This window comes from Mesoplodon bidens, assembly GCF_964165515.1.
Source record: "Mesoplodon bidens genome assembly, chromosome: 17".
In the NCBI taxonomy this organism is placed as follows: domain Eukaryota; kingdom Metazoa; phylum Chordata; class Mammalia; order Artiodactyla; family Ziphiidae; genus Mesoplodon; species Mesoplodon bidens.
The window spans coordinates 5,687,031-5,709,129 of record NC_138174.1 but is presented as its reverse complement, the minus strand read 5'-3'; the positions used below and the strand labels follow the sequence as shown (position 1 = coordinate 5,709,129).

The window sequence follows — 22,099 nt, the reverse complement described above, 5'->3', positions numbered from 1 at the left end:
TAGTTCATCTTTCATAAAGTTTGTCAGAAATGGGTAACACTATTCTTGAGAATAGTTTGATACTATGTATCAAAATGAAAAACAAGCATATCCTTTGACCTAGTATTCCTACATCTAGGAATTTAGGCTAAGAAGAAAATCACCCAAGTAGAAAAGATTCCATTTAGCACAGTTTTTTTAAATGACTTTTTTTTTTTTTGGCGGTAAGCGGGCCTCTCACTGTTGTGGCCTCTCCCGTTGTGGAGCACAGGCTCCGGACGTGCAGGCTCAGCAGCCATGGCTCACGGGCCCAGCCGCTCCGCAGCATGTGGGATCTTCCCAGACTGGGGCACGAACCGGCGTCCCCTGCATCGGCAGGCGGACTCTCAACCACTGCGCCACCAGGGAAGCCCTAAAATGACTTTTTAAAGTGGTGGGGGGGAGGGATAACTAAAATATCTATCAATAAGGATCTGGTTATGTGGATTATGGTATATACAATAGTGTGCAGCTATTAAAAAATCATGTGAATTGATATATTTTTATTTACCATGAAAAGAGGCCAATACCACTATTGAGAAAAAATAAAGTAAAATTAGGCTACAATACAGCAATTATACTAAATTGCTTTTTGTAAAATGGTGTGCATATGCCTAAGAGAACGGGTTGGGCAGGGAGGGAGGCAGAGGGAGAATGTGTGTACGTGCATGTGCACCAGTGTGTAAAAGGATTCTAACTAAAGATGCTCACTGAAGTACTAAAAGAAGATTCTATCTCTAGGTGAGGAAATGGGACATTTTTGCTTCCTCCTTTGTACTTCTCTGTAGTATGTGAATTTTTTTCAATAAGCATATGTAACTTTTACAAAAAGTTTTAAGAAAGTTTGTTAAGATTTGTAAATTATGAAGCCACTTACACTACTCCCTTTTCTTTGCATATCATCATCACTGAATGGAGTGGTATTAAGAATTCACAGAGAATATGCAATATTCAAATTGAGACGAGTAGGACCAATGTATATAAAAAAGCAAAATCTGTATCTGGAGGATAGAAGGCATTTAAAAACAAAAACAGAGGGGCTTCCCTGGTGGCACAGTGGTTAAGAATCCACCTGCCAATGCAGGGGACACGGGTTCAAGCCCTGGTCCGGGAAGATCCACATGCTGCGGAGCAACTAAGCCCGTGCGCCACAACTACTGAGCCTGCGCTCTAGGGCCTGCGAGCCACAAAAACTGAGCCTGTGGGCCACAACTACTGAAGCTCGCGTGCCCTAGAGCCTGTGCTCCACAATGAGAAGCCACTGCAATGAGAAGCCCGCGCACAGCAACGAAGACTAGCCCCTGCTCGCCGCAACCAGAGAAAGCCCGTGCGCAGCAACGAAGACCCAACGCAGCCAAAAATAAAATAAATAAATTAAAAAAAAAAACAGATGAAATGCTTGCTCTTCCATTAAAAGTTATTCACATGTCAAAGTTCTCCAATAACAGTAATCATTAACCATCACAGAGGTATTCGTTAATTCTTAATATTACTCTTCCTATTTATGTGTCAATTATTGGGTTGGCCAAAAAATTCGTTTTTCTGTAAGATGTTAAGCAAAAACCCAAAATGAATTTTTTGGCCAACCCAGTATCTCAATAAAGTTGGGAAGAAATATTACTCTCCCTAAAAGAAGCAAAAATATCCATTTAGGTCAGTTAACGAGTAGTCCAGGAGACAGCAAGGCCATCACCACATTCCAGAGAGGCAATGATTACTTTACACAGCTATAACTATCTTGTATACCTATGTACATCTTCTATCCATAACTATATATCAGTAAAATCTATTTGTCACGTTGCATAGTAATATTTACTTGGAGGCATTCTCTCTAACCAAGAATCCTGCCACATTTAACCACAAAATTTAACATATATTAAGATTTTTCAAACATTTTTCCATAATGATATTTTACATCATGAAATTATACCAAAGGAAAACTTAAGAAAATGTACAAAACTTAAATTCAGGACTAAATTTGGCCAAATACTCATCTCACCAGATAATCATTAATCCAGGTTAATTCATTCAACTAGTTGAATAGCTAATAATAAAAGACAATGTGCTGGGCACTGTTCTAGGCTCTGTGGAGAACACAATATTTGACACATAGGCACTACGTTCTAGAAGTTCACAGGCTGGCATTTCACAGGTACAGAATGTACCCTGAACCCTATTCCACACTCCCAAGAGCTCAGAACATCCATGTATCAAAAAAAAATATTAACTACCTATAGTGTGCCATTCACTGCTAGCCTGTAAGTTATATACACATTAATTACAGCAATGTGAAGTGCTACAGAAAAGTGAACAAATGCTTAAAGCTGTCTAATTAGGTCATAAGACCATATGCTTGAATCGAATCCTAAAAGACAAGTTTGCTGAGTCAAGGCAGAGAGAAGGGCACAGCAAGCAAAGAGAATGTTCAAAGGCAGAGGCAGGAAGAGCACGCTACTCTTCCTCGTGCTGCAAATTGTTCAGCAGGTCTGCAGCAGCAGGCATCCAAGGTGCCTCTCTAAGAGACTTGGAGTGTATTCTAATGACAGAGAACAGATGACAAAGATGAGAAATCAACCAAGTAGTGGTGTGAATGAAAAGACCAGAAGCAGGAAACCAGGTAAGAGACTACAATAGTAATAGTCCAGGTAAGAAGTGGAGGTGAGCCTAAACTGTACTTTGGTAACATTAAAAGTGAAGAGAGGGCTTCCCTGGTGGCGCAGTGGTTGAGAGTCCGCCTACCGATGCAGGGGACACGGGTTCGTGACCTGGTCCGGGAGGATCCCACATGCCACGGAGCGGCTGGGCCCGTGAGCCATGGCCGCTGGGCCTGCGTGTCCGGAGCCTGTGCTCCACAACGGGAGAGGCCACAACAGTGAGAGGCCCACGTACCGCAAAAAAAAAAAAAAAAAAAAAAAAAAAAGTGAAGAGAATTCCGAAGTAGCACAATCACAGATCTTAGTGGCCAAAGAATGTGGCAGATATGGAAGATGGAAGAATGAAGAAGAACTCACAACTGGGTGATATCAATAACCAAGATAGAGAGTGGGCATATAGCTGTGAATAAGTGTGTACAGATGTGTGTGAGTGAAAGAACAGGTTTGAAGGAAAAGATATAGTATTCATTTTAGACACACTGAGTTTTTAAAGTCTTACGCCATATAGATGAAGATGCTCAGAAGCAGGTAGTGTGTGTGTGTGTGTATATATGTATATATATATCTGGGAGTCAAATGTGACTAGGGAGTAGCTGAAGTAATGAAGATAAGTGAGATCACCTAGGGGCACTGCGTGCAAAGACAGAAGAGTCAAGGACAGAGCTTGGGAGAGTTCCTGAGGGCACGGCAAGGGACACGAGGTCCCTGAAAGAGACTAATAAAGAACAGTCTCAGAGCTAGAACAATAGTTTCAAGGAAAGAGGAATGGACGACAATGTCAAACGCAGTAGAGGTCAAGTAAGAATTGTGACTTTTGGTAGTTAGGTAAGCTTACCGAAAAAGAGTCCCAATAGAGTGGTGAAAGCGAAAGGTAAAACGCTGGGAATTAAGGGATGAATGAAAGGTGAAAAAGTAGCAACAAGTAGGAAGCAGTTCTCAAATTGTATCACACAGTTTCCCAAATGTACTGACCACAGAATATTTCCTCATGTAGCACTCCTTGGTACTGGAAGACCAAGCTAGGAAGAAGACATCAATGTCAAGGGAGAGACTGTTTAAAACTGAAAAGGGATAAATAATGAAATAAATTGCTAGTGGGACTAAAGACAGGTTCTGAAGGATATAGTAAAGGAACACCTGTTTGTCTGCAACCAAAGGAAAAATAGTGAGAAAGGGTGTAAGTGAAAATGTTGTACATAGTTAGAAAGCCAACATATGAAGCAATTCATTCTCAATGACCTCTTTTTTCCCTCTTCTGAAGAACACAAGTCACTACTCAAAAGTGACAGAGGGGATGAACAGGTCTGAGGTCAATGGTAAAGGTTTAGAATAGCAGCTGCAGAGAAGAGGAGAAAAGAAGAGGATCTGGGATGGGCTGTGGGTGAGAAATCAGAACTTACATAGTAATATCATTTTAGCTGCCCCACAGTTCTATAACTTTTCAAAGTCCTGAGGAACTCTGAGTAGATGGACTGAAGCGTCACTCTTATAAATTCCAATCCACTCCATCTAAAGCCCAAAGGATCTCATTTCCTGGGGCATAGAGACTAGAAATCTCCTGAAATAACACCAAAATTCAGGAAGTAACTAAAGACTGAAGCATATCCAGTGAGTTTCCAAAACCTCCCTGGGATCTTAAAAGTAACAGTAACAAGCAACTAGAATTCACAGCAGAATTTGTGGGCCAAAAGATTTTAATGTGAGCATTCTTACAAATTAAATACTTATAAGAAATGCCATTTAATCAGACCACAAGGGGAAAAACACCATCAAAAGAGATGTCAACAAGTATGAATCTCCTAATACACCCAACAGTCCAACAGTTATCATTCATTTACATCACTCTGGGGGTAAACTAAAACAACAGTAATACTAATAATTTATGATTCATAACTCTACTATTTCCAAAGGTCTAAGACAAAATGAGACTTACATGTTACATAAAGTCTTTTATATATATATATATATATATTTATATATAAATAAGACTTTATGTAACATGTCATTACTTTTAGGTACATCTTAACCTGCAATACTCTGAGAAGTTTATAAAACCATGCATTTCCCATCCTTTCATTCAAGTTGACATCTGACTGTTACATGAAGGATGGGAACACATTGTTATCCCTTCAAAAAAAGCATTTTTAAAGTAATTTTTTAAACTATTCAAATGAGTCAGCATTAAAATGAGAGCCCCTAAGAGACACTTAATGTCACTGCCTCTTTCCATATATACCACAATGCCATGCACATCTGAATATAAATAACTGACAGCACCCTAAATAAACAGAAACAAAAACCAAGTTTAGGAGGGATGAGGTCAAACTGGAGGAATGGACATTTATTTAATATCTACTATACAAATAACAGATTCAAACAGAAATTTGAATCCTCACAGTAATTCTAAAAGGTAGGTGATAAAATAGTTCAATCCTGAACGGCATTTGAACCGTAATCATAGAACCAATGTAAAATCTCGAATTCACATGCAGATTGGTCAGGCAGAGGAATGGGCAATCATCTGGGCAGAGACTAAGGAAAGATGAAAGTGAACTTGCACTTCAGTGAAATAAAGAACTGCTGAAGCAGAGTTTCAGGTGACCTTCCATCTACCACCTGCTTGGTGTTTAGACTGAGACCATGAGAAAAATACAAAACAGAGGAGCTTTGTCACATAATAACACTGTCAAGAAGTAAGACTAGTACCAGGCTCAGAAGACCGAAAAATATCAAGAATATTTCTACAATGTTAAATTCTGAATTAAAAAAGAAAAAGAGAAGATCCTCTAACATTTCAAAAGAAATCACCACCCTATTTCTAAATCAATTGTGATAATTAAACTAAACAACAGTAATATATGATGGCTATAAATCCCAGACAACCTATGATCAATTTTTCAAAATATATAAAATTCTTAAAATAAACTACCACAAATTTCACATATTGCCTAAGAAAATAAAATTAAACAATGACATTTAGAGACAAGCAAAATACCTTAAGGGTACAAAAATAAACAATACATGCCTAGTCACACATATTTACAATTCAGTTGGAAAAGACAAACAGGTAAACAACCAATATAAGACATAATGAAATAACATTAAGTATTGTGAAAAGAGTAAAAAAAAAAAACAAAAAAACTTTTTTTTCTTTGAGGTGTTTGAGCAGGTATTTACAGAAAAGGTAGCATTTGAGCTACTCTCAAAGGAAAGGGGGGACTTCCCTGGTGGCGCAGTGGTTAAGAATCCACCTGCCAATGCAGGGGACACGGGTTCGAGCCCTGGTCCAGGAAGATCCCACATGCTGTGGAGCAACTAAGCCCGTGCGCCACAACTACTGAGCCTGCTGTACTCTAGAGCTTGCGAGCCACAACTACTGAACCCGTGCACCACAACTACTGAGCTTGCGCTATAGAGCCTGCGAGCCACAACTACTGAAGCCCGCGTGCTTAGAGGCTGTGCTCCGCCACAGGAGAAGCCACAGCAATGAGAAGCCCGTGCACCGCAGAGAACAGTAGCCCCCGCTCGCCACAACTAGAGAAAACCCACATGCTGCAACGAAGACCCAACGCAGCCAAAAAAAAAAAATTAAATAAAAATAAATTTTAAAAAAAAGGAAAAGGGAAGAAAGTTTTTTTAGGCTCAATTAACAATGGTACAGAGATAAAAAGGTACAGAGAACTGACAATGTATTTCGTATTATATGAGGTATGAAAGATTCCATATGATTAGAATTTAGTACATGTGGACAGTTAAAGAGAGATAGCCCTAGAAAGGCTGAACAGATCCTGAAGGAATTTGACAAAAATTATTCAGAAGATACACTGAGGGTATATATGTCAGTTATGTTTAAAAACAAAAAGAAAGAAAAAGGAAAGGAAAGGAAAGGAAAGGATAAAAAGATACCGTGGAATTTTAAAGAATGAGGATTAGAGGCAGACAATATAGCAGGAAAATCTCAGGATATAAAACTTAACAGATCTGGGCTAGAATCCCAGCTCTATCACTTATGAACAATAAACCTTGTCTAAATTGCAGTTTCCATATTTTTCAAATGGGGATAATATGTCACTATTGTGGTAAAGCCTTAATATGATGGCAAATGTAAATTGTCCAATGTATCATCTTTCAATTAATGGGTAGTCAAACCTCAGCAGTTTCCTTTTCATAATAAATGGTAGAATATGGGAGAAGACAGGGAAGAAATGAAGCTATGTACGCTCAGTGACTGGGAAGATGATAAAGCCATTAACTAAAGAAGGAATATAAAGAGAATATAAAAGAAGCAGTAGATTTGGAGAAGAGAAAACTACACTGAGTTCTAGACTTGCCAAATTTGTAGTGATAGAGGGATATACATCTACATGCAAAGATACCAGAAGGCATGAAAGATTTGGGTCTTGAACTGAGAAGACAGTTCTAAGAGAAATAAAAATTTAAGAATCTTAGGCATACACAGGAAAGCAAAGAACAAGTGAACCAAGAACAGGAGCTCACAAACAGCAGGGATGAAACAGAGTCAAGAATGCATGGTGGGGACTTCCCTGGTGGCGCTGTGGTTAAGAATCCGCCTGCCAACACAGGGGACACGGGTTTGAGCCCTGGTCCGGGAAGATCTCACATGCCGCGGAGCAACTAAGCCCATGCGCCACAACTACTGAGCCTGTGCTCCAAAGTCCACAAGCCACAACTACTAAGCCCGTGTGCCACAACTGCTGAAGCCCACGTGCCTAGAGCCCGTGCTCTGCAACAAGAGAAGCTACTGCAATGAGAAGCCCACGCACCTCAACAAAGAGTAGCCCCCACTCGCCACAACTAGAGAAAGCCCGCGCGCAGCAATGAAGACACAACACAGCCAATAATAAATAAATAAATAAATAGGCAAGCAAACAAACAAACAAGAATGCATGAGGAAAGAGCTTCAAATAAAAAAGTGGTCAGCAGTATTAAGTACTGGATAAAACTGTTGGATTTGGTGATTCAGGAGACCTCTGACAAGCTTTGGGATTTGTTTCCAGCAAAATTTTTGATAACACCAAACTCTAAGCACTGAAGGAATAAATGGGTTGTAAAGAAATCAGAGAAAACTGAGCTATTTGTAATGAGGTGGATAGACCTAGAGTCTGTCATACTGAGTGAAGTAAGTCAGAAAGAGAAAGACAAATACCGTATGCTAACACATATATACGGAATTAAAAAAAAAAATGTCATGAAGAACCTAGGGGTAAAACGGGAATAAAGACACAGACCTACTTGAGAATGGACTTGAGGATATGGGGAAGGGGAAGGGGAAGCTGTGACAAAGTGAAAGAGAGGCATGGACATATATACACTACCAAACGTAAGGTAGATAGCTGCATAGCACAGGGAGATCAGCTCGGTGCTTTGTGACCGCCTGGAGGGGTGGGATGGGGAGGGTGGGAGGGAGGGAGATGCATGAGGGAAGGGATGTGGGAACAGATGTATATGTATGACTGATTCACTTTGTTATAAAGCAGAAACTAATAAAAAAATAAAATAAAATAAAATAAAATTAAATTAAAATAAAAAAGAAATCAGAGAAAAGACTAGAATCTATTTCAAGGGTCCCCAAGTGGGAACTCCACAGAAGTAGTAATGGAGACCAGATGGGTATGATCAACATTTCAAACAGCCATATGAAAAATAAATTTAGCCTCCACCAAGCTACCTCCACAATATAAGAAAAATATTAAATTTCTTTTATTCTCTAATTAGCATATTATATATTTTAGAATGAAAGCATGAATTACTGTTTTACAAATGTCCTGTGTTCAGTAGACAGACTCTTCCATATCACAAGATTCTTGGTAGAAAATAAATAAAAAGATTATTAAGTACTAAAAGGCTGGGAATCATAAGGCTCTTGAAAGAAATCCAGCACTGAAGAGAATAAATGCAATCATGAATGATCCAGGTAGAAACTTTCAGAGAAAGTTTCTGTTGTTGTTTTAAGGTTTTTGTTAGTTGTTTGCTTGGGGTTTTTTGTTTTGTTTTCAGAAGTGGAAAAACTTGTTTTTCCAAAATTTGTTTTCCAAAAAGATGTTAGGTCAAGATAAAGAAATCAGTGTAAACAAATATTTAAAGTTCCAGAAAGAAAGGCAGTTAAATATCACTGAGAAAATAAAAAAGATGAATCATGAAGAAAAAAGACTGACCTTACAAATACTGTTATGCATAAGCTATAGACCATGTCTGGAAAACTACGTACCCATTCTCATCCTCAAAAAAAGCTGTCCTACAGAAGTTCAGCTAACCATTTAGACAATTACATCAATCATAGCTCTAGTACAACTAGAACTATGTTACACAGAAGTGAAGAGATTCTGAAGCCTGACAAACATGGGTTCAAAATTCTGCTCCTCCACCGACTACCATTTACCCTTAAAGTTACTTAGCTTCTCTGAAGATGTTTCTTCATTTAACAATAACAACCGTCCCATAAGAGACCAAAAGAGATAATACATGTAAAGAGCTTAGCACAGTGCGTGGCACAAGGTAACCATTTAAGAAACATAGCTATAATCACTAAAATAAAATATAGATAAATATTTTTCTAACCTTAGGATTGAGAAGACCTAAGCTTTAAAGGAAAGGAAACAAATGAAACAGGAAAGATTAATATATCTGGCTACACAATCCTTTAAAATTTTTATATGTGAAAAATCTTTAAAATATTTGAAGGTAAACATAATACAAAACTAAAAAGCATAGGTACAGAATTGACTTATATAAGTTACTTTTCTCATACAACAAAAAGATAAAAACCCCAATAGAAAAGAAAATTGCACTGACATACTCTTTGCTCTAAATAAACAATACCAGGTACCCAACTTAGGAATCCACAAAGACAGTAATGGACACCGGGTGGGTATTTTTCAATGCTTCAACACATGACTGATAGTGTAAGGCATTCTTACCCCTCCAACGTCACATCAAGCTAATAAGGCATTCCTTACATCCTTAAAAAAGAACTATTTGAACTATCTGAAACACAAAATAATATTAGTATTTGAAATATTAGATTCAGATAGCATCAATTCAATCTTTAGCACACTGAATGCAAATCTGTTACTAGCTTTTTAATTAAAAATAAAGCATAATTCTAGCATATATTATTTAAACAAACCTAATGATTTTTTCAAGCTATGCTAAAGAGAAGTACCTTGAAACTGCCCCTGAGATACAGGGGACAGCGGGGGGCGGTCAAGTGGCCGTACCTCTGCATCATTCGTGTTTCCCCTGCAACCTACATGCACTTCCACTTCCACCTGTATCTGTCCTTAGATAACTGGAGCCCAATTTATTTTCAGACTTTCTTTTTAAAACTGAAAAATAATTCTAACAATCCACATCAAACCTCTCTCCTGATCTCAAAAAGAAAAATTCAGTAAACATCCTTCATAAAGGATATGTCCATTATGAATTCTTATTCATAATGGACATATCCCAAACTTTCCACGGAAATTTTAAGTATTTGATTATGTGGACCACCCCCCTCCATTTCCCTATTTTTCCTTATATTTAGAAAAATACTATGAAATTTTCAGTTGAGACAAGTAACACGTTTTGCAGTATTTTGGGAACAATTTCTTTATTTCTGTGCCCAAGGTAACACAGATACTGCTATGGCATTAACACTAAACAGACCAAAATACTGTGGAACCCCCTCGTAATACAAAGTTGCTGACAGAAATAAAACCAAGTTGTTGACTCTGTTATACCTTTTCTGTGTGTGATATGTGTATGTGTGGTTATAGGCTTTTGGCTAGAAATATATTTTAAAAATATCAATGTACTCAGAAAGTTTGGGATGAAAGATATTCTACTTCCAGCTAAACTGAAATTTTGGTCAACAGAGCTATTTTATACAAGTACCAATTTCTTTAAATGAGACTATAATAATTATAATCCAAATTAAAATGGAATATAATTCAAATTATTTTTTAAGTACTTCAGATTCAGAGTCATACAAAAGCTAGCCTTTGAATTATAAAAATTCATTTTCATTAGCACAGATAATGCAAAAGACTGAAATGTATAATAACTCTAAGATAACATACTATTGAAGTTGGTTTTACAGCCAACACTTGACAAGTTTACATACAATTTTTATCTCCTAGTAAAAATGTACAAAAAGACAACATGTGGAGCTTTCTATTGTTCAGACTCCAAATAAATGAGATTTTCTGTAATAAATTTTATATGACTTTTTAATGTAGTACAACTTTGTGTATTAAAAATAATTAAACTTAACTATAAACAAAATCCAAAAGGGAAAAACTAAATTAAACGGAAGAATAGGAAAATATACTACAAGCAGAGAAAGTTCAAAAAAAGCCACAAAACAAAAACATTTAGTTAGTGAATGGGCCACTACCCTTACTTTGATTTAAAAAAAAAAAACAAAAAACAAGAAAAGAAAAAACCTAAGTGTATCAGCTAAGTCATCCAATCTCATACACACCACCCCACACAGACACAGAAAGCAGCCAAAATATTCACTTTTCAAAAATGTCTAATAAAATTATTTTTACCTGTAAATTGTTTTCTGTGATTCTGTTCCACCAAACCATATTGATGGGTACTCCTGATTTACACCTGTCAGCAAGGCAGCCAATAGGGTTCTTTGCTTTTCGTGCCTTTGATCCCATCGGAACTAGCCTCTCCTCCAGCATCCCCAGGCGATACTTCCTTGGCTAGGAAAAAGAAGGAAAGAAACCAGGCCACTCCTAACATCCCCCATACTAATCTAAGCTAACGTAACTAACATACAGAAGATATCAAGAATGGTGGAATAGGAAACAAGTAAAATTTCTAAGACACTCCCTCTAATGTCTTTAGCACCACCCCCCATTCCCCATCCCCACCCCCCAGTACGCACACACCTCCAAAATAACCCATAGTCCTAACAACAGTATTACATAAAACAACAACTGTTTTAGTGAAATACATTATAATCTGAGTTTAGTGAACAGAAATTAACTTATCAGCAAAGTAAATGCTTTGCAAATTTTTTTCCACTGGCACTTACCTATTCTCACTGCAATATGAAGAAATGGCTTCAACGGCACAAAATACAGGTAAAAAAATTTCTTCACACCATATCTTTTTCTGCTCCCCATCTCACTACCTTATTTCCTACTGAGAACCACCCCACCTAGAAGAAGCAGCTAATTTCAAGGAATGGATTTTTTTTTAAATTTTTCAAATTCTATGCCCATTAGGGCAGAGTACAAATTGATCTATCTTAAACAGGCATTGTACTCAGTGAAACTTGTACTCAATGAAAAACAACAATCTCAGACAAAAAAAATACACAAATTTCATTGGTCTTATAAATCTCAGTAATTTGAACAGATTGATACTAAGTAGCCTAGTAAAAGCACTGATTCATTGGCTAATATTATAATAAAGTTAGTAAACAATCTTAAAAGTGATTGGCAGGGATTTTTTATACATGAAGGTTAATGAACAGTTTCCACCATTTTACTTCTCTTAATTATAGCAAATTTGTACTAAATTGCATCTTAAAGGGAATTTGTGTATTTTTTTTCCCTTTAAGGAATACTGATACATTCTTGGGAAGGTATCTAATTTAAGATCTAAAATAAGAAAATCTATGTTTACTCATTGCTCTGTCTTAAGACTGCTGAAGCAAATAGTTGAAATTAACATTCTTCAAAAATTAAACTTGCATAAGAAAGGAAACTAGACTACCCATCTATCCAATAATTATAGAAGTGGGTAAAGTTTCATGAAGCTAAAATATTTCCACCTCTATGCAATCTTGAACCAATTCAATTACTCTCTGTGTCTACATCACAAGCAACTTTTGAGAATGAGAATAGAAATATACCCTTTAGAACCAAATTATAGATGAAAGAATTTTAAAGCAAGTTATTTTTAATAACATAGCTCACAACTATAAGGCTCTGACATATAGCAAAATTAATATAGCCTTAATTAAGCCTTCACTAATTTAAAATTTATATTTTAGAAAACGTCTGGGCTAAAGATGATCCTATCAAAAAAGTTCAACACATCAAAGAATATTTATTTAAACAAAATCACAACATGTCAAATAGGTTCTATATATATGAGGACACCTAAATTCTAGTCATACATTTGAAAGCAAGAAAATTATTGCTTTAAATGTTCTTCTGTTATTTAGAGCCTTCACAAATCCTGACTTGTTTTTGAGCCAGTTATTACCTTAGTGAAATTTATTCTCACAGTATACATTAAGCAATGTAGAAAAAAAGGTTTTAAATAAATCCAATATATAATTCTCCCTCCCCAGCAGCTCTCATTACATGTTTCTTGTTTTTCCAAAAAGGAATTAGTTATTCCTCTCCCTCCTCCCCATCACCCCCAAAACCTATAATTAGCCTAAGACCTTTCCTCTTAGGTAGAAGAGATCCCCAAACTTGTCCTGCTACAGATTAAAGTTTCTTCAATAAATAGCCAGAGAGTAAAGTAATCCAAAAGTAATCCAAAAGTAAAACTTTCTATGTGATACTGAATGAAAAGACCTAAGGTATCAATACCATTTAAATACCATTATAAGCAAGAGAAGACAAATGACATCTGAAAAGAGATGGCAGCAATACAGAGCATGATGGTGAGCCGAAAAGATTACAGACAGAAGTCTCATTGCACAGAATGTAAATTATGGTAAAATCTCATCTAAAAGCTAATTTCCGAATTATGTGAACTACTATTTATTCCTTGAAGGAAAAATGTATTTTCAACTAAACATGAGAACCTACTTTGTATCAAGAACTGTTCTAAGTACTTGGAATGCAATGATGAATAAAACACACACCTTTCCCTCTGAAAGAGGACATAACCTAGTGGTTAACAAAGTCATGCAAACAGAACACACTCACTGTGATATGAAAAATGCATATATAATCAAGGTACCAATTGGACAGAAGCAAAGAAGCCTTCACAGAGAGGATGAAAGCCTGAGCAGTGTTAAAGGAGGAGTGTGTCTAGACAGGCAACAAAACAAAACGAAATAAAACAAAACGAAATAAAACAAAACAAAACAAAACCAGAGTGAGCGAGAGAGAAAGATGTATTTGTAGGTTAGGAAAAATGCACATGTAGAGGCATACAGGCACTCTGTTGTCAGTTAAGGGAAAACTACAAGTTTTCAGTCTATCATTAGTAGAGGACCAACCGTGAGAGCAAAAGATGAGGCTTGAAAGCAATTAAAAAAACCATGAATTGTTTTGTATCCTATGCCAAGGAGTTTGGACTTCACTCCATGGGCAATGGGGAACTCTTGAAAGCTTGTGAATGAGAATTAAACTGGAAATAGGTAGATAAATCAATGGTCTCTGACGATAATCCAGGTTGGGGTTTCCCAAACGCAGCACTACAGACTTTGGATAATTCTTTGCTGTGGAGGGCTGTCCTGGGCCACTGCAGGACGACTAGCAGCATCTGCCCCAGGTCGTGACACCAAGAATATCTTTGATGTTCTGCAGGAGTCAGGGGACAAAACTGTCCCCACCTGAGAATCACAGGCGTAGGCGAAGGATAGGAACTCCAGGAAACTGCAATGCAAATAGAAGGCTAAGGCGTGGCTGGGGAAAGAGCTGCTAGGTTAAGAGCAATTATCGGTGACTAAATGACAGTAGGGGCTATGGGAAGTAGAGAAGTCAAATGGAAGGTGAGGAAATAAAGGGCAAACAAAATTTTACGGGAAATGTTTATTTTCTCCAAAGCCTTCTGAGTCCTACAAGATCCAAACCCCTCCACCGGAGCAAACAAAAGCACAAGCCCTCTTCCCTTCCCCTTAGCTTCCAGCAATCCCTTCCTAAACCAATCTTGAGAATGTGCTGGTCAAAAAAAAGGTATGTTTCCTGGTTGATCCTCCACTCTTGACAGCCTCCTTGCCAGTCCAGCCTGCTGGTTATTATGAAACGGAAGCATTTTGCAAAGTCATGTCCTGTTGGTAAGTAACCAGCTTGTCTGCTCCACCTCCTAGTAAGTCAACACTGTACATCAAAATTCCCATTCTCGGGCCTCCCTGGTGGCGCAGTGGTTGAGAGTCCGCCTGCCGATGCAGGGGATACGGGTTCGTGCCCCGGTCTGGGAGGATCCCATATGCCGCGGAGCGGCTGGGCCCGTGAGCCACGGCCGCTGGGCCTGCGCGTCCGGAGCCTGTGCTCCGCAACGGGAGAGGCCACAACAGTGAGAGGCCCGCATACCACAAAAAGAAAAAAAAAAAAAAAAAAAAAAATTCCCATTCTCTTTTTGTTCCTGTGGTAAAATATCCAGCATAACGTGTAACTATTTTTTCTCTCTCTCTCTAATGTATACAATTTTTACTTTAAGTCTCAAGATTCACTACAAAACTGATTTTTATCATTCTTCACAAAATCTAAACAGCACAATAAGACAGTAGTTGAAAATAGTTCTACCCTTTTTATTGGGCATTTAAAAAATAACAACTTAGGGCTTGAAAAAATTGGAGAATGTATCCTAGACTAGCACATATCAACTGTAATGAACATATACTCTTCTAGGGATCTTGTTAAGATAAAGATGCTAATTCAGCAGGCCTAAAGTAAAGCATGAGATTCAGCATTTCTCAAAAGCTCCCAAGACGACTAGTGCGCTGCTGGTCTGGTGATCACCCTTCCAGTAATAAAGTTCTAGAGAATGTCAGGTAAGAGACCTGGATAAGAAACCAGTGGTAAAACAGAAATTGGGGCCACCCCCCCAAAATAAAAAAAGGACAGGGGTTCAAATAGTTAACATCCCACTCCTTTAGCTTGCCCTAAATGCTCAGAGCCTTCAAGATCATTACTCATAGCCCCCAAAGCCCTGGCTCTTCAAAAATCCTTGGCCTAGTCCACAGAAGACCAATCCAATGGTTTAGGACTAAGGGAAATCCACTCTCATTCCTAACAAATAAGATAAGTCTCCAGACTGTGTCAAAAGAAAGAACAATAAAAGCTAATTTTTAGGACTGTTTTATTTCAAAACCTTAAATGCAAACACATTGTTTTTCATTCATTCATTCACTTAACATTTCAGCATAAGGCTTTTTGCCCTCCCTAGATGACCTAGAGGGGTGGGATAGGGAGGACGGGAGGGAGGCTCAAGAGGGAGGGGATATGGGGATATACGTCTGCATATGGCTGATTCACTTTGGTGTACAACAGAAACTAACACAGTATTGTGAAGCAATTACACTCCAATAAAGATTTTTTTAAGAGAGAAATACAGTGGTAAGATCTATTCTCTTCCCCTAAAAAGTTCAGTATAGCAAAAGAAAAATATATAAAAACCACTGCTCGGGCTTCCCTGGTGGCGCAGTGGTTGAGAGTCCGCCTGCCAATGCAGGGGACACAGGTTCGTGCCCCGGTCCGGGAGGATCCCACATGCCGCGGAGCAGCTGGGCCCGTGAGCCATGGCCGCTGAGCCTGCGCATCCAGAGCCTGTGCTCCGCAACGGGAGAAACCACAACAGTGAGAAGCCCGCGTACCACAAAAAAAAAAAAAAAAAAAACAAACCACTGCTCATATAGAAAATGTTGTTATAGACCAATGTTCAGAGCACAATTCTTTTGGTAAAATTGCAAAACAGCATCATCTCTACAATACTTCACATTACAGGCCTTGTTATTATATATCACAACCTAATCATTAGTTATAAACGAGAGAAGTCAATTGTTATCCTAGCACAAAAAGTTTCCAATGCCCTGAATTTTAAGAATGCCCTCTGGGGCTTCCCTGGTGGCGCAGTGGTTGAGAGTCCGCCTGCCGATTCGATGCAGGGGACGTGGGTTCGTGCCCCGGCCCAGGAGAATCCCACATGCCGCGGAGCGGCTGGGCCCGTGAGCCATGGCCGCTGGGCCTTCGCGTCCGGAGCCTGTGCTCCGCAACGGGAGAGGCCACAACGGTGAGAGGCCCGCGTACCGCAAAAAAAAAAAAAAAAAAGAATGCCCTCTGAACATCAAAAACAGAATAACTGTGTTTTCACTATTTATACTCTGAAACAATGAATGATGATTTAAAGCTACAATGAATGGCACTTTTAAACAATTTGTATTTTATTAATCAAACATCTTCAAATACTTGGAAAATAGTTGTGCACATATGTTAAATATTGATATTATCTCCTTTTAGACAATGTTTAATGAAATGTACTAACTCATTGCCTTTTGCAGTTACAACTCAGCAACCTACCTACCTCTTGCCACTTCTAAGGGTCTGAGGTCCACTAACAGAAACCTCTGGCCTAGAATTTACTGTATATTTATTTGAAAATGAATTTTCATTTCTCTTTTACGACCTCTTCTGACGTACAATGGTTTTCCCTCAATTAATTAAACACCCTAACGGTTTAGGGTATTTGTTATTACGAGAACTAAATACAAGATTACATTTCCATTAACCGTCAGTGGTTAATGTAAAACTCACTAGGAAAAAATAGACTCCAAACTGATTAAAACCATTTGAATATTTTAAATCAAATAAATAAGCTAATTTCCATATAGACACAGGGAACTACCTCTACTTAATTTATTAGTTAATTAGGTATGTTAATACACCTGGATTTTAAAGGCTCTCACACCTAATCAATTTAGAATAGTAAATCTAAACCTATAAGTGATTGTATATTCGGCTCCAATCAATTTTCTCGAGTAAAAGATTCAAAAATCAAAAACAAAAACAAGCCAGCCTCAAAGATTATGTTGTATTTTGTCCTGCCATTCATTATCAGTAATTGTAGGTTTTCATGGAAATATATTAGGTCCCTTAGGTTTTCACTGTTTAAATAAAGCCAATTATAGGATGGGATGGTGAGCAGGTCTATAGAAAGTGGGTCTACAGAAAAACAGACTGTCATTGTTAAAGACTCACGGGCAGGTAAACATCTATAAATGAAAAAGATCTTTTAATCTGTGGAGTCAATACAGAAATCACAGATAGGTTGAGAGGATGAAAACAGAGGATGCTGCTAGGTAAAAAGTAATCTAAATTATGTCAAATATAGCAGAACAGGATTTACACATACAGAAATGTTTTTTAAGCTCTACTGAGTCTGATCCTGGGAGAAGAAGCCCACTATATTATCTACATACATTTAAGAAAGTCTACAAAGTAGTCATTACTTCTGTTCTCAAAACCTCAATGTTACAATGGAGTTTTATGCCACCAAAAATGAGATCAGTTGTTAAGCAAGGTCACATTCAATTTCTAAAGACTTGGAACACCAAACTACAACTTCTTTTATTCTTTTGCTTTAGAATAGAACCAGAATACAAGATGTAGAAAAACAGAATACCATGCCAAAGTTATTAAAATCTTCTAAGTGCAAGTGAGTAATGTTGTTTTAAGTCATGAAAGTTATCACCTGTAATGACCATAAAAAATTTTATATGGGGCCTCCCTGGTGGCGCAGTGGTTGAGAGTCCGCCTGCCGATGCAGGGGACACGGGTTCGTGCCCTGGTCTGGGAGGATCCCATATGCCGCGGAGCGGCTTGGCCCGTGAGCCGTGGCCGCTGAGCCTGCGCGTCCGGAGCCTGTGCTCCGCAACGGGAGAGGCCACAACAGTGAGAGGCCCGCGTACCGCAAAAAAAAAAAAATTTATATGAATTTTAGTCCCTTATCAAAAGCAACCATCATGCTAAAATGCCTATTTGCTTATTAGCAAAAGGTTCCCTTTTGATTTATTTATATGTGTACCCTTGCTTAAACTGAATCTTGAAATGAAGCAGAATATCTTCAGCAATGCTCTTTACTATGACTGAACTTAAAGTAGGTAGTGGTTAATCAAAGATAAATAATCTTACACACATCCAGAAACAGATAAACATGTTTTTTAAAGCAGCAGAAGACTGCAACAACAACTACCATTTGACAAGCACAATGCACTATGCCAAGCACTCTATAGCCATTAATATATTTAATACTCAAAATTCTGTGAGATAGGCACCATTATAAACCAACTTTACAGATGAGAAGGGTGGGCTTAGATGAGGTTCAAATAACTTGCCTATAATCTCAAAACTAACATAAGGTCAGGCTCCAGAGCTTGTACTCTTAACTCAATTTATCCCACATTCTATAGTATTCCTTAACATGTTACAATCTTAACATTATTCTAGCTAATTCTAAAATGACCAAATACGAATTCCTAAATTAATCAATCTCTCTTTGACTCTAATTGGCATGGATGGGATCAATGAGAAACAGTAGCTACGGAGACTTCATTAAGCCACTCCCTCCTCCCCACTTTCAAAATGCAAGAACATATCTTGGGAATTAAACAGAGTTAGGAAAAATTACATAGTTTTGGTTAAATTTAGCTTAAAACTTAGGCTAGCATGTTTGTGCATGAAAATTCTAAATTGACCTTTACTAATTTTTTCCTGACCCCTACTTCCTAGGAAAACAGGGACGAACCACCAGTAACACCAAACTCTTAATATCAGCTACTACACTTTGTAAATACAGTGCCCAGAGTAGAGTGTAAAGAAGCCAACCAGAATATCTCAGAATGATCTACTGGTTCCCAGGTCCAAGTGGCAGATGCAGCATGGTTTCATTAAACTACCATTATTAGGTAAGAACCAACTCAAAATCCCCAAAGCTAAAGCTAAATAATGACTACAGTCAACAGTATTACATACTGTATACAAAAGCCATTCTGTTTCAGTTCACGTGTTTAAATACGGTAGTGTGTCAAACACAAAACAACCATACACACCTAAAAAAAAGCCTCCAAAACAAAAAACTCTCACGAGATCTTTTTAAATCAATCAACAGGACAAAATTCCCTTGTAATCATAAATTTTGAAGACTCTTGACTCAACAAGAGCAAGTTGTCACTGCACACAAAGTACGAATTGAAGTAGAGAAAATACGTGGCTGAACTCCTAATTTGTTACAACAAAATTTAATCTGTTCTTTCCAAAGCACACCTTTATCTCAACACAATTCTGGAAGTTCACCCTGGAGGACTCTTCATTTAGGAGGAAAATAAAATTAACTTTTTCAAAGTTGAGCCCTTTTCTATAGGAACTATCATATTGTTAAACAAGTTTCCATCTAATCTAATCCATCATTTTAAGAAAAGAATAGACTGACGGATTAAACAGTAAGAAGAACGTCACATTTAAGTCTGACAAAACAGAGAAGAGAGAGAATGTAACTGTTTGCTAAAGGGAAGTTGATTACTATAGATCATTAGCAATAAAAACGATAGTGGATTCAAATTACATAAAAATAATGACAGTCCTTTCAATATAAAATCACCAACTCATCAGACAGGGAATTACCATGTTATTTTAACAAAATGAGCTTAATATTCTATTCTTTTTTAATGTACTTAATAAAAGATAATCAGGGCTTCCCTGGTGGCGCAGTGGTTGAGAGTCCGCCTGCCGATGCAGGGGACACGGGTTCGTGCCCCGGTCTGGGAAGATCCCACATGCCGTGGAGCGGCCAGGCCCGTGAGCCATGGCTGCTGAGCCTGTGCGTCCGGAACCTGTGCTCCACTACGGGAGAGGCCACAACAGTGAGAGGCCCACGTACCGCAAAAAAAAAAAAAAAGATAATCAGAGTAATAAGTATGACATTTCAAAATTCACAGCATAAATTACGTGTGAAATTCAAGACCAAAAACAAAGAAGCTTAAATGTCTAATAAACAAAGAGTTTACAACAAATTTAAAAAGGATATCCCAACAGTAAAATAAAAGCATAGGACACCAAAGAAACACCAAAGGTCAATAAACATAAAAGAGAAGCTCAATAGCAGCAGTAATCAAATTTTAACAATGAGGGGTTTTTGACTATAAAATGACAAAGATATGAAAGATTTTTACATCTCAGTGTTTTCAAGGCTGTAGAAAAACCAGCACCCATGAGTAGAAATATAAATTTGTGCAACATATCTGAAAAGTTAGCTATCAATTATCAAAAGTTTAATTGTATATTCTTGCCCTAGAAATTTATACTGTTTACAAACTTACACTGAGATAATCACATAAATGGAAAAAAAGGCAGGCATAAGGTCAATGTTTTATCTCCTCCTCTGCATGTTACCAGTGGTCTCTCTCTCCGCTACCTCTTCATTTTTTACCTTATAGAAGATCTTACTTACCCTTCTATACTGTCCTAGAAAAATTTCTTTCTCTGAAACATAACTAAATATTATCTATCTTATTCCAAGTAAATTACTTGATCTAACTTCCATTTCCCAATCTGTAAAATGGAAAAAAATAGTATCTCTCAAAGAATTGTTGGGGTGACTAAATGATAAAATGAAATTATAAAACATTTAATTTTATAGAAGTATTACCATATTACCTGAAACGGATACAGAAGATCATTGTCAACATAAATAAAATCAAGTCTGCCACTGCATAGTGAGAAAATCCCAGATGTATTTTCACCAAATTTGAAGGATATGTTTGAGAAGCTACCAGCTATGTGGGGAGGAGGGGCCTGAACACCTCAAAGAAAAGATGGACATTCTCAAAGCAACTATAGGAGAACAGCTTTTCCAATGAACAACTCTAATACAGCCTGATCCAGAGTGAGTAGCAACAGACATTTATTTATTTAATAATAGTTAACAATTCCCAAACAAGACCAGAAAGGTTTGGCTAGCACCATGTATTACCAATAACAGCTTCCGTTTACTGGGCATTTCTCATTTAGTCCTCATAACACCTCTACATGCCAGGTACTAAGGTATTATTATTCTCATTTTGCAAATGAAGAAACAGAAAGGTTTAACTAAGCTTAAAGACACAAAGACAATCAGTGAAGAAACAGGGAGTCAATTCAGACTGCCTGGCATCCAACTCCAAACCCTAAAACCTTGACCATTATTCAGTGCTACTGGGTTATTACTATTCCCAACTCTTTAAAAACTCACCATGAGCTCTAAGCAAGCTATAAACAGGAACCGTGATGCTCCCCTGCCTACGGAAACTTGGACTCCAACAATTCTACCATACGTATCTCTAAATCTAAAGTCTGTGCACGTTCCCACAGCATGGGCAGCAGAGGTGAACAGAGGTTCAGTCATCTCCAGTAAAAGAAGAATAGCTCTGAGTGTATTAATTTGGAATTCTAAATACAATTTTCCATAAAAACATTCCTGCACAGTACTCACGGGTAAAAGATACGGATGTGGCTGACTTGGAAATCTAAATACTAAGTAAAACAGTATTTGAGTACATATATAAAATGTTTTAAAATGGTGTTATAGGTGAAGTCTTAGATTGTGATCCCCATTACGATTTATTTTTCAACATCTTCCCCTTTTTCTCCTCACCTTCCTTTTTTTCCCCAAGATCAATATTTGGTTCCATGTCCAATCAATATTTGGTTCCATGTTTTAAAATGAGCCTAGCCATCAGAAGGATT

At 37.7% G+C, this 22,099-nt stretch overlaps 1 protein-coding gene across 10 annotated transcripts in view; it reads right to left on the bottom strand.

Annotated features, from left to right (window-relative positions):
* PAN3 (poly(A) specific ribonuclease subunit PAN3) overlaps window positions 1–22,099 on the bottom strand; it is a 121,225-nt gene that overhangs the window by 78,325 nt on the left and 20,801 nt on the right. For 6 of the 10 annotated variants that reach the window (XM_081214966.1, XM_081214959.1, XM_081214957.1 and 3 more), the window contains one exon: window positions 11,228–11,389. The exons of the other annotated variants lie outside the window; for them this stretch is intronic. In XM_081214966.1, coding sequence (XP_081071092.1) covers window positions 11,228–11,389 — 162 coding nt within the window. The remainder of the gene's footprint in view (window positions 1–11,227; window positions 11,390–22,099) is intronic. 10 annotated transcript variants of the gene reach the window in all.